This window comes from Pelobates fuscus, chromosome 5 (genome assembly GCF_036172605.1).
Source record: "Pelobates fuscus isolate aPelFus1 chromosome 5, aPelFus1.pri, whole genome shotgun sequence".
NCBI classification, from domain to species: Eukaryota; Metazoa; Chordata; class Amphibia; order Anura; family Pelobatidae; genus Pelobates; species Pelobates fuscus.
The window spans coordinates 225,272,437-225,286,009 of NC_086321.1; the positions used below are offsets into that span (position 1 = coordinate 225,272,437).

The window sequence follows — 13,573 nt, forward strand, 5'->3', positions numbered from 1 at the left end:
AGTTTAAATTCAGAGTAATGGAAAAATGAATTTGCTTAAGTTAATCCTTGCTAAGACTTTAGCTTTATCTAAAGTTAGCATGTCATGAGTTTACCTATTGAAATGATTTGTTTATAAAAACATGCTTAAGTATTTTATCTTTTTTTTTTTTCTTTCTTATATGCAGGAAAGGAGGAAAATGTCCAGAATGGTGAAAATGACAAAGACACTCAAGTTCCATATTTTTTGGAGACTCCTTATGGTTATCAGCTAGATTTGGACTTTCTTAAATATGTGGAAGATATACAAAAGGGAAATACTATCAAGAAGGTGGCCATTTTAAAGAAACGCAAGTTAATTCCTCAGTTTTCGGGGGGGAACAATCCTTCCAAACAGGATGCTGTATGGCCTTCTACAGACTCTCTATCATCCTCAAACAGTGATGAAAATAAGCAGTCTCCTGCCCTAATAGCCAGGAGACATACCGTTTCAAACTCTGGAAGGCCCTCTGACTTTCAAGTAGAATCTCCAAATTTTCTTTCGATACCGGAGAATAAACCTCTGCCGCCTCCTTCTCCCCAACTCCCCAAACACAACTTTCATGTTACGAAAACTTTAATGGAAACTCGAAGGAGGCTAGAACAAGAAAAAGTAATCATGCAGGTTGCTTCATCCTTCAATGATGTACGTAGGCCTAGGCTTGCCAGTTTTAGTGGTATGGGCTCTACTGGTTCCCTGTCATCCTACACTGGGTCCACAGGAAACACGCTAATGACCCAGCAGAATGGACACCAAGCCAATGGGGATTACAGTGCCTTCTTTGCTTCATCTCTGGGAAGCTCTATCCGTCACAGCCCACTAAGTTCAGGGGTAACTACACCGGTTACCAATGTTAGCCCTATGCATCTTCAAAACATCAGGGAACAGATGGCTGTTGCACTTAAGCGTTTGAAAGAACTTGAAGAACAAGTAAAAACAATCCCCATACTTCAGGTAAAGATTTCAGTACTACAGGAAGAAAAAAGACAGCTTGTGTCTGAAATCAAAAGCCAAAAAGTAAGCCATCAGAATGATTCTACAGGGTTCCGCAAACGGTCTTATAGCGCAGGCAATGTTGCAGGTTTTGAAAGCCGTTCCCAGGTCAGATCTAGTGGGGAGTTGCACATAGACTCTGATGAAGAAAAGGAGTCACCAGAGCAGAATTCTCATACTCTTAAGGAATTCAGACAACTTACTGCTGAAATGCAAGCTTTGGAAAAGAAAATACAAGACACTAGTTTTGAGCCTTGCTGTGAACCTACCCAGAGCAGAGACAACAAAGCGAAGGAAAAATGTTACAGGTCTGTTGCTGTAGGTGCCGATGAAAACATGAATGACATAGTTATATATCATAGGTCCTCAAAATCCCAAAGGGAGGCCTGTGTTGGAAATGAAGTAGAACTCAAAAGTATTGGGGTTGGGGTGACTGAGGATCTGCTTGGGGTGTCAACAGAAACAGAGAAAGAAATTGAACTTCAACAGCAAACAATTGAAGCACTTAAAGATAAAATCTACTGGCTAGAAACAGACTTAAAGGAAACAACATATGCTATGGAGATGACCAAATTAAAACATGAACTACAGGCAGCCGGCTCTAGGAAAAAAGCAGACAAAGCAGTAATGGCTCAGCCTTTAGCTTTCAGCAAGTCTGTGGAAGCTGTTGTAGAAATGAGGGACCAAATCACAGGAGATCATGTGTATGTTGTAGATGTTTGTGTTGGCGATTGTTTTCAGACGAGTAGTATTGGTGTTACGTGCAAACCTACCCTTCATCATGCAGCTGTAGGTTCTGACTTACCAATGAATCACTGGATTGTAAAAGAGTTTGTAGACACTTGTGACATGGGCTCTGGGAGGGATCTTGTAATGAGTGATGACAAAGCCCTCGTTGATACTGGGCTTTGGGTAGAGCAGAACGCAAGACACTTGGATGTTAAAAAGACAAAGCTGGAAATAAAAGAGGTGAGGTCTATAGCATGTGGAGATTGTTCTGTTGATGTTACTATTAGGCCCTGTTTAGAATTATTCTCGCGCGGTATGAATACAGACTTTGTGAGCAAAGTGGATTCTGCCATTACAGTTTCACCTTGGACAGTTAACCAGCAAACCAACACAGAAATGGAGTTAACAACTCAGTACACCAACACCGAAGTGCCAAGCCTTGTGCACACAAGCACAAGCATGGCTATGACTATGTCCAGCAAACAAACAAACACTGAAACCGTGGAGCTGCGCTCAGTAGCTATAGGTGATGGCAAAGTGAAGGATATTAGTGCTTTACCAAAAACACGTTCAATTGGAATATGTACCTCGGATTCAGATTTTGAAATTACATCTTCAATACCCAAGACCAAAGATTTTGGGGTAGGGCAGATAAACATTGCAGATAGTTTTCTGATTGGTGTGAAGTTGCGAAGCATAGCAGTTGGCCCCAGTGAGTCTATTTCCCCCTCTCCTGATCCAAAGACTGTAGTTGTTGAAGAAGTTATCTCGCAGGAACAAGCGAGCGAGGTAGTACAGGCCACCGAGTCTAAATCTGAGTCTTCTGCTGCCTTAGATCATTATATTGAACGTGTGCAGAAGCTGCTTCAGGAGCAACAGATGCTTCTTGCAGAGAATTACAGTGAGCTGGCTGAGACCTTTGGGGAACCTTATTCACAGATTGGCTCATTAAATTCTCAACTCATCAGTACTCTGACTTCCCTTAACTCTGTCATGAAGTATGGGAGCAATGAAGAGCTAAGAAGTTCCGACATCCAAAGACACCCTATGGAGATGGACTCTTCGGAAGGTAAGACACATTTTTCCAATGTACAATGATGGAGGGCATGGATTTGTCTGCAACTTAATGACACTCACAAAGTCTTTAGTAATTTTACTGTAATTTGATGTTGCATGGAAGAGCTAACTAAACAATTGATGCTCATTACAGCAGTCATTTCTAAACTGTTCTCACATATCCCTTATTTCAGGAACCACACTTAATTATCTCCTCCGGTTTCCTCTTACGTAATCAACCTTAGCACTCCTTCCTCTTAGATTTCCTCTCGTTATTCTTATTGGACTTTAACTTCCATGCTCATTCAGTTGTTTTTTAAACTCGCCATTCTCTATTTCTCTTCATTAAATGTCTTTGTTTTACTTGATTCCCATTCTGTCTTCCCCCATGTCCTCTTTCATTTCACATGCTTTTTTTTTTGTTTGTAGCTGAACGGCACCATTAGTAGTTGTGGTGTGACCTTTTCAGTAATCTATATGCAATATATACCATCCTTGCTGTGTTATTGGTGTGAGCATAGTGAATAGTCTGTATTTAGGTAGCTTCTCATTGCTGTGTTCCAAGTGCTGTTTTCACTCTGATGTAGTTTTCGCTTTTGTTATTTTATTAGTGGGCATATGTATGGGGAATAGGAGATAATTAAGGAGGTTTAAACAGTACTGCAGGTACACAGACGGCAAGAGAGAATTCTTTTGCTATAGTCAATTTTGTTTAATTGTGTAAATAAACAACCCACGTACCATACAATAGACTTGGGCACCGCTGAAATGTTCGTTTTGGACGTGGACACATTTTTTCATCCATCAGTTCATTAATTGTGGATGAAATTCAGCCATTATTTTTACTTTGCAATTTCATACAGACTAATGAACTTCTTATGAGGGCCACAGCTTCATCTTGCAGCCATTTAGTAGATAACTCCCTAAATTGGTACCCTTGTGTGATTTCCATATTTAAGGTTACCAAATTAGTGAGCTGTTTAGTAGATGGTTATTTTTTTGTTTGTTTGTCTTTGTATCATAGCAATCTGACAAAGATTAGGGAGCTATCTACTAAGAAGCTAAAAGATCAAAATTATGAAAAGCCCTTCCTTTTTGTAATTTTCATCCTTCAGACAACTTTACTAATACTAAGTAAAAAAAAATACTTGGTCTTGGTAAATAAGGGAGGTTAAATCTCCCCTCCTGCCAGTACCTGCTGTGGTTTGAATAGGAGCATATCTACTAAACAGCAAGCAGCCAGTACTTGCTTGCTGTTATAAAAACAAAGACAAGCAACTCTGCCTCTATTGCTGCCCAGTCGCTAACACAATAAAAGGAGACCTGGCACAGGTAACCTATTGTCCCCACCCATTGGCGGTGGGTGGAGGCTAAATAATAAAAACTGACTGACCAGTAAGCCTCAAGATTGACCTGTCAGGGCACTCTGAGTTAAACTGTATGACTGTTTATTAGACATGCCCCTACTTGCGGCACAACAGGTAAGGGCAGGAGGGAGGATTTAACCACCCTGATACTAATATGGAGGCACATAGGCCAAGTGTGAAAGGGGAACATGGGAGAATTTAGAGAGCAGTCGGTAGCACAGTCCCGTACCTTACAAGGAGGGTATGTTGGTAGCACAGTCCCGTACCTTACAAGGAGGGTGCCACGAGCCAGTAGCTCCCTCCTTATAATATAAAAAAAAAAAAAAAGAATTGCAGGACAAAATTTCTTCCAATAAGCAATTTGTTCTTTGTTCATTCATTGAAGGACAAATAGTCAAAAATTTTACGAAAATATGCTTGTCCGAAATTGAATGCCCACGTCTTCTATACACCATATTTCACAGCCTGTTATTGCCTTCTAGTATTGGAAGGAATAGGATGGATAATGCAGCAGAGGGCCTGGGCTTTTCGTGCTTGGAGAGCAATAGTTCTTGCCAAACTGCTTGCAAATGGTTTGACAGGAAATGGGTGAACACTTGTCCCTTTCGTAAAAGTAAAAATTGCTGTGCTACATATACACAGAGTTTGCAACTAATTCATGGAAAGGCAATCTTCATCACTCGAGATGTTTTGGACTACATCTCCTCTGATGCTTTGCCAACATTATTGTTCTAAGAGAAGTATGGGAGATGCAGTTCACAACATCTGGAATGTGGAAGTTTGCCCGGTCTAATGTCTTCGAATTACCTAAATGTTACATATTAATTGTGGCTCTACAAAAGTGTTCAGCAAGGCATTCCGTTGAATATCTTAAAATGCTCCCAGTGCTTCCCTGAAGGAAGCTTTGAAGAAGATTTCAAAATGGCAGAACTTGTTATCTACTTAAGGCAACTGGTCTAAGTGTGCTGAAAAGTTACTCCCTTAAAGAGACTGTCTAAATATCAAAATCCCTTCATCTTAATGAAACGATTTTGTGGCATGAAAGTTGCCCCTGTTACCTTGCAAACAAAAACAGTGTGGTTTCTGACAAAGTTTGACCATTGAAATTGAGACATAGTGCTGTGTCCACATCTATTAGTTGCTGTCAAAGTATGGTGCTTAATTCTTCCACCACTGCTCAGAGTGGAACTACCAGGGTCGTAAAGGGTGCTATTGTGACCTAAGCTCTGGAGATCGCCTGCCGAGGGGGACCCAGGCCAAGTGCACCTTCCCCTTGCAAACCTGTTATTTAGGATAATGCCAATTTAACAATACACTAAATTGCGTTTCATTTTGGCTCTGCCGCTCAAAAAAGGAGTCAGAGTGCTGCTGCTTGGTTACTGTTGCAACACGCCAACTCATTCACTGAGTGCCAGGCTGGAGGTACAGACCACATGTTCCCCCAGTGGACCACCATGGATGCGGTCTGTCCCACAGGGAGCCCCAGAGATCAAACCCCTACTAGTCTAGTACAAAGTATATGTTGATGTTATTTAAGCCAGTCAGTTCACCTAATTAACAAACTGTCGTGGATATAAGTGTATTTGATTTCTTTTATTCTTTATTTTTGCCTCATGTTGCAGATTTGTCAGTCATTACAGTCATCATGAACATAAAAATCTTGCAAATGAATTCAGTACAGTGTTACAGTATGAGGAACTCATACCAAATAAGATAGTGTGAATAATCACACTTGGTAGTCCTTCAAAAAGAAAGTAAAACCGCAGAAATAGAAAAACGAGTGAGTATTTTTCATTCAGATTGTATAAGTGCGCTTGGTCAGTCGTATGTAGATCCGCGCAATCCACGGACCCACATGAGCCCCGACCATCCCATAGGTTACACAGCATTAAGTATAATATGTAACAGTGTTGATTATGTCCGCTGGTATGTCGCTCTGTGGTCAAATTGTAGGCCCTCCTTTAGAGAGTTTTACATTTTATGAAGTATTACTTATTTTACTTAAGTATTACGGTACTTATTATTAAGTAATAGGTGTTTGCTGAGAATCCCATTATAGATGGGAGAAAAGTCCAGAGCTAGGAAGGTGAGAATTATAGAGAGAAGAGAGTCTGGAAAGGAAGTAAGATTAGGTGAGTTCCGGTTTTGACCAACAGGACAGACCGGGGAGAGGGAGAGGAGGACAGAGAATAGAAAGGCAAGGCCACCTGGGAGTTTTCGGGACAGAGCCCAATCGGAGAAGAAGTGTGTTTTTATTAACCCTTCCAGAACCAGTGTTAAAGGGACACTCCAGATCCCTAAAGCATTTTAGGTTGCTGAAAATCTTTGTGTGAAGAGTGTGTCCTCTTTTCTTCGTTTTGGAAAAAGTGCAGATTGCAATAGAAATTTACACTTTTTATGAATTAAATACATACCCCTATCTTTTCAATCGGACAATAGGTCCTGTTACTTCCTGGTTTGGTTAGCTTATTTGCACTGAACTCAAGCAGCAGAAATTGCCCAGAGCACCTGCCTTGCAAATACTTTTCATTGAACTGCATTGGGACAGCCACAGAAAGTCTAGGCGAGGTTAGAAGCGGAGGACTTGCAAAGGCAGCAGACGAGCTGTTTTAGATATAAACCCAAATTTAAAAAATGCATAATTAAATGAATGCAAGTTTTCACATGGGGTATATCTAATAAACAGTGATTTTTACTTGGTTTGCATATGAGCAGTGGAGTGTCCATTTAGTAGAATAGTGTGTGAATGCTTAATAATACCGACCTTGTGCTTATTTTTTTTTTACTCTTCCTACCAATCTCCAATAAGATAAGCAGGAAGGGGCAAAAACACTTGAAGGAAAAAAACCCAAAAAACACATCCACACACAACACCCACACTCAATCACATTCAGCCAACTCCACACTCAATCATACTCAGCCACGTTACATACAATCATGCTCTGCACGACTTAAGTTTTATGGCTTTTGTAACAGTTGTTTCGTGTTTTTAAATAAAAGGGCAGTAATTTACACACAAATAGAATCACAACGAACTAAAAAAAAAAATTCTATGTGCGGTTGTGTCTCTATTTTGTTAACTTATTTTATTTAAAGTGTCACGTTAAGCACAACAGTAATGGTAATGTGAGAGGGGGCTAGATTTGTGTTAAAGGACCACTCTAGGCACCCAGACCACTTCAGCTTAATGAGGTGGTCTGGGTGCCAGGTCTTTCTAGGGTTAACCCATTTTTTCATAAACATAGCAGTTTCAGAGAAACTGCTATGTTTGTGAATGGGTTAAGCCTTCCCCTATTTCCTCTAGTGGCTGTCTCACTGACAGCCGCTAGAGGCGCTTGCGTGCTTCTCACTGTGATTTTCACAGTGAGAGCACGCCAGCGTCCATAGGAAAGCATTATGAATGCTTTCCTATGTGACCGGCTGAATGCGCGCGCAGCTCTTGCCGCGCGTGCGCATTCAGCCGACGGGGAGGAGAAGAGGCGGATCGGAGGAGGAGAGCAGCAGGAGAGCTCTCCGCCCAGCGCTGGAAAAAGGTAAGATTTAACCCCTTTCCCCTTTCCAGAGCCGGGCGGGAGGGGGTCCCTGAGGGTGGGGGCACCCTCAGGGCACTCTAGTGCCAGGAAAACGAGTATGTTTTCCTGGCACTAGAGTGGTCCTTTAAGCTGGGATTGTTTAATAATGGGTTGCGTTTTACACAGCCCATCATGTTTGCTTGCAGTACACACGTTAACCCTTTGATCAAAAGCAGGACCAATACTTAAAAAAAAAAAAAATAATAATAATAAAATAAATATATATATATATATAGTATTTATTTTTTACAACAAAGAGCGCCTGTTTAAATATTAAGCATTATTAGTACAGGTGAGTCATCCAGCAGATCACAGCAGTGCACGCAAGCCATGTAGGAAATGAGGCTCGGTACATATTGTCTATAACAATGGAGTCTGTGCTGTTAATGATAGTTTTAGTTTTATTAATGAAGCTTATATAAAATGAAGTAAAACAAATAGGTGTGTCTCAAGCATATAAAATTGCAGTGAAATATTACTGTTGAAGGGAATTATAATTAACAGACATCGTGCACAATGTAAATCACTGTCATTACAATTAAGCTGTAAAAATGTCTTCTCGGTAATGGTGCTGTCTATATCTCTTACAAGGGGATTGGGTGTTTTACCTTTGATATGGTTCGCATTACGTAGGGCTTATATTTAGGATTCTTTGTTAATCTGCTATAATGAATATCCCCTTCAGGAATATATACTCACAAGGGCAGTTTATTGAGGGCGACGGGGGCTCCACCCTCAAGAGATTAATCCACTGGCCTGAGGATCTCCACTGCATGGAGGATCTGGGTCAAAATAGACAGTGTCCTAGGTAAACGTTAGTCAGGATTGGCTTATACCCATCATATGATTATTGAGACACCTATGAAAAACGCATAGCTCAGGGTTCTATTCGTTAAAATACTACTTAATAAATGCTTAATTGCATTTACCTAAAGGAACACTATAGTGTTAGGAATATAAAGCTTGTGTTCCTCTGCCCCCCATTTAATGTGTTAAAAATATACTTACCTGATTCCATTGCTGATGTCCCTCGGGGATGGTGTAGGCTCCTCCAATGTCAGCCGATGGGGGAAACCTTATGCACACGCACATTAGGCCTTCTCCATAGGAAAACTTGCCAATGGGGTTTTTCAACAGGCTGGATGTTCTCATACTAAGCGTGGCGATGTCCATTGCCGCTTCACAGAGTCAAACAGCAGGAAGCACCTCTAGTGACTGTAGACAGCCACTAGAGGCAGTCTTAACACACTAAAACTGCAATGTTTTATATTGCAGGGTTAAGGGGAAACTGCTCCCAGACCACTTCGTTGAGATTGTTGTCTGGGTGGCTACACTGGATCTGTAAGCTTTTATGGTAGTGAAAGTCAAATATTGCTTGAGTATGGGAAACTATTTGACTACCTAAATACCTATCTACATGTGACCTTATTCTTAAACCATTTGCTAGATGTGTTCATGTTTACCTAGCATTGTTTACTTGGTCAGCATACCTCTGGGCACCATGTCCTGCCATTGTACATTCTTTTTTCATTTTTTTTTATTGTAATTGGTTAATAAAACACACTTTGGCACTGGATTTATTACACAAGAGTGGAAATAAATGTGGCTTTTTGGGAAATACAAGAGGTTATCCTTTATTCCAAGTTAATTTCTATGTGTAAATGCATAGAACGCCACATTGTCTTTGCTTTTACATATTTACCCTCATGCCAAAAAATTCTTATTTGTAAATTAAATGATATAATATGTACGCATTTTTTAAGAAACCTGGGGAAAGTGGAGAAAATAAAAAAATGGGGTTTTACTCATTGGTGGTGACTGGAATACAATTTTAGACATTAAGCTGGATAGAACTCTACAATCTCTAAGCATATGTCAAATTCATATAAATCTCGCTCCAAATGTCTACAGGAGATTTTTACTACCGGTAATTATGATTTATATGACATTTGGAGAACTCTACATCCAAAAGATAGGGATTTTACTTTCTTTTCTAAAGTTCATTTAAGTTACTCGAGAATTGGTACATAGTACATCTTTGTTAAGCAGTATCGTACCTGGTTGTATATAACATTATTTATTTATGCAGGGAGTGACAGGTGTGTGGTGTCAGGTCCTTTAGGAGGCCTATTCTGGCCTGCTGTGTGCTGAGGGATGGACCCGTGGTAGTGGTATAGTGATCTTATCACTTGGCTATGAGAGACCTGATCAAATTTTTATTAGAAGAAAAAGTCAAACAATCAATCACACATTTAAATCAAAGATGGTATACTAGTAACACCAGAGTGGGGAAATCCCTCTCTAAAATACTCAAACCTGATCTAAAGAAATATGGAATTAAAAAAATTATAGAAGGTGAAAGAATCAATCTGTCCCCTCAAAACATAGGTAAGGCTTTAGCAGAGTACTATGCCTCCCTTTATAATCTACAGGATAATAGAGTTTCTCTTATTGATTTAAATTCTTTTTTTTTACTAAACTATCTCTTCCCAAAATTGATTTGGAAAAAATAGATACTCTGAACAAACCCATCACAGCTGAATAAATTAAGAGTAATTATGAATCTTAAAAACAAGGCCCCAGGCTCAGACTGCTTTACAGCATATTTTTATAAGACTTACAAATTAATTATTACTCCGCTATGATGCAATTTATTTGCAGAAAAGAAGAATTATATGGGTTTTTCATCAGATATGCTGAGTGCAATGATCTCACCAATCCCAAAATCTGGTAAGGATCCATGCTATGTAAGCAATTATCGCCCGATCTTGCTTATAAATCAAAATATAAAAATCTTCTCTAAAATCTTACCCGATAGACTTAGTTTGGTTATTTTGGAATTAACCCATATAGACCAATCAGGATTTATTAAAATGGGATCGGCTTGTGATAATGTCCGTAAGATCTTAAATTTAACGACTGTTGGCAATAGAGTTCACCATCCCCTCTGTCTTATTTGCTGTCGACGCCTAAAAGGCCTTCGACAGAGTAAATTGAAATTTCTTGTCCGCTACCCTCTCCGCTTTTGGAATTGAAGGAAAATTTAAAGATCTTGCACTGTAACATTTATTCTAGCCCTTTAGCAAAATTATATGGAAACGACTTAGATTCTAACTGGTTTCCTATTAGGAATGGTACTAGACAAGGCTGTCCATTAGCGCCTTTACTCTATATTCTATCTATAGAATCCTTAGTAGCATATATCAGACTAACTAGAAACATCTCACATGTCTAGCCAATCAAGAACAGAAAATAGCACTGTTTGCTGATGATTTAATTTTGACTTTGACAAATCAAGAGTTTTTTTATTATAGCTGTGATGGGTTGTATAGAGGAATTTAGAAATTTCTTTAATTACAAAATCAACATTCATAAGACTCAAGTTATTCATAATAATCTTTCTCATTTACAGAAGGTATCCCTTTCGGAAGCCTTTAGATTTAACTGGTTTAATACATTTATATCATATCTTGGCATAAAGATAAACTTTAATGTTAGTTCCTGGACCCAGGGAAAACTATAATGAGCTACTCCAAGAGCTTAAAAGCTTGACAGACAAATGGAGTAAAATTCAACTCTCTTATTTGCTTCCTAAATTGGAGTATCTCTTTCGAACAATTCCTCTCAGAGTCCCTAGGGAAATGTTATGGTCTTTTCATAGAATGTTTACATCTTATGTTTGGGGAGGTAAAAAAAAAACCTAGAATTGCGCTTAAAACAATGACAACTAGGATGTCAGAGGGAGGCTTATCTTTTCCCAATGTTTTCTTTATACATGATTCTGTTATGTTCTCCCATTTTCTTGAATGGGGAAACAGAAACTCTAGCACAAAATCTTGGTATGTACATGAAAAATGTTTGTGGTAAACATGATCCTTTTCATTTTTTCATAGATACAAATATTTTTAGAAACCTTAATATAGATATTTTAGTAATCAATCAAGTCTTTCATTCTATAGATCCTATAATGAAACTTTTTTTTTTTTTTCTAGCCATCAACTCTCTAAACACACTCCGTTTTGAATTTTTTTTATTCAAGATCTTAATTTAACAGGTTGGCTAGAGGCAGGACTTGTTCATATAAAGTATATATACTATGCCGAGGATGATATAAGTAGGTTTTCAAATATCCAATCAAGATCAGGTCTCTCCAATAAACATATATGAGAATATTGGACTTTCTCCATAAAGTTCTAATATTAAATGAATCCCCTTTAGATAAGCTTTTATTGAACACAGAAATATTTCTGTTAAGATCAGGAAGGCTATTTACTCCTTGAACCAGGATATGAAATCTAGATCTATTATAGAATGGGGAAAACGTTTTCTTTTCAGTCTTGGACAAATTCCTTCAAAATACTTAGGAAATCTATTCATTGTGTAAATATACACGAGACCTTTCTTAAACTTACTCTTAGATGGTACATGGCTTCTACTAAGCTGTGTAATTTCCAATCAAATACTTCTAGCCATAGTTGGAGATGTAATAGGAATCTTGGTTCATTAAAACGAATCTGGTGGGATTGTGTTGATGTAGATCAGAAGTTACTAAAATCTTAACAGATTTAAAATTACATATTGCTTTAACCTCCGAGAGGTTACTCTTTCCTTTGAACCTTCCTTCTATGTCAAAACCATCCTTATATCTTGCCGTACATATATTAATGGCTGTGAAACTTTGTATAGCTGGATACTAGAGAAAGAAGGAGCCTCCCAATATACAAGAAATTAAAGCTCAGATTAACTACCAAGCAGTAGTATATTTTATAGTGATAGTAATATCCCCTTATACAGCATGATTTGGGATGTTTGGTTTGCATACTATAAGAGCTAATTATTTCCATACAGCATATATTACCCTGTTTCTGATGGTTAGCAATTTATTATTTATTTTCCCAGAAGGGGATCGTATAATTAAGGATGCTATCTTGGATACTTCCTTACTAATATTCCTCTTGTATATTGCTAGACTGACCGAGATTTTTCTTCCCTCCACAGGTGTCTCAGAGTTCTATGTTTATGTGTAATTGTAGTAATGTATTTTATGTTAATATATAAATTTACATGCCTATGAATATATAATACACATGCAATACTTCTACACGATAGCTACGGTATATAAGCATTTAATAATATGACTTGTATTTTTGGTCAAATTTGATGTACTATTATGCAGTTTCATGAAAAATCTATTTGAATATATGTGAAATGTTTACATGTTACCTGTTTAACCCGTTCGCGCCGTTACGACGTGCTATGCCGTCACGGCGTTTATGGGCTTAAACGCCTTCACGGCGGCAAAGCACGCCGCGGCGTTTAAGCCCACCCACATGTTCCCGATCCCTCCCAAACTGCAGATCGCGGTTGGGGGACCTGCCTGGCAACCCAGGCAGGTCCCCTGTGGCCAATCCGCAGTGATCTGCAGTTTGTGATCGCAGTGACAGCCAGTCACCGCGATCACTGTTACAATGTGTCAGCCAATGATTTTAAATCACTGGCTGACACATTGTCTCTGCCCCTCTCCTCACCTCACTTAGATCTGAGAGAGAGAGGCAGAGAGATCGTTGCTGGAGAGTCCTGTGTCCTGAAAATTGTTAAAAAGAAAGTAAAAGTTAAAAAAAAAATTTTTTTAACCCTTCCAGTGCTGGTCACAGCATTTTACACTGTGATCAGCCTGTTTAGGGATTTTAGTACATTTGTACTATTATTCATTTTTTTTTTTTTAGGGTCAAAAACATTTTTTACATTTTTTTTTTACCCTTTGTCAGCCGCAGCAACCCAAATCACCCTTAACCCTTTCCCCACTGCCGTGATCACTGTACTGTACAGTATCGCTAC

The 13,573-nt window shown here is 38.9% G+C and overlaps 1 protein-coding gene across 4 annotated transcripts in view; it reads left to right on the plus strand.

The window, feature by feature from the left end:
* KANK1 (KN motif and ankyrin repeat domains 1) overlaps positions 1 to 13,573 on the plus strand; it is a 148,075-nt gene that overhangs the window by 108,485 nt on the left and 26,017 nt on the right. For all 4 annotated transcript variants that reach the window (XM_063455077.1, XM_063455079.1, XM_063455078.1 and 1 more), the window contains exon 3: positions 167 to 2,809. In XM_063455077.1, the coding sequence (XP_063311147.1) occupies positions 167 to 2,809 (2,643 nt within the window). The remainder of the gene's footprint in view (positions 1 to 166; positions 2,810 to 13,573) is intronic.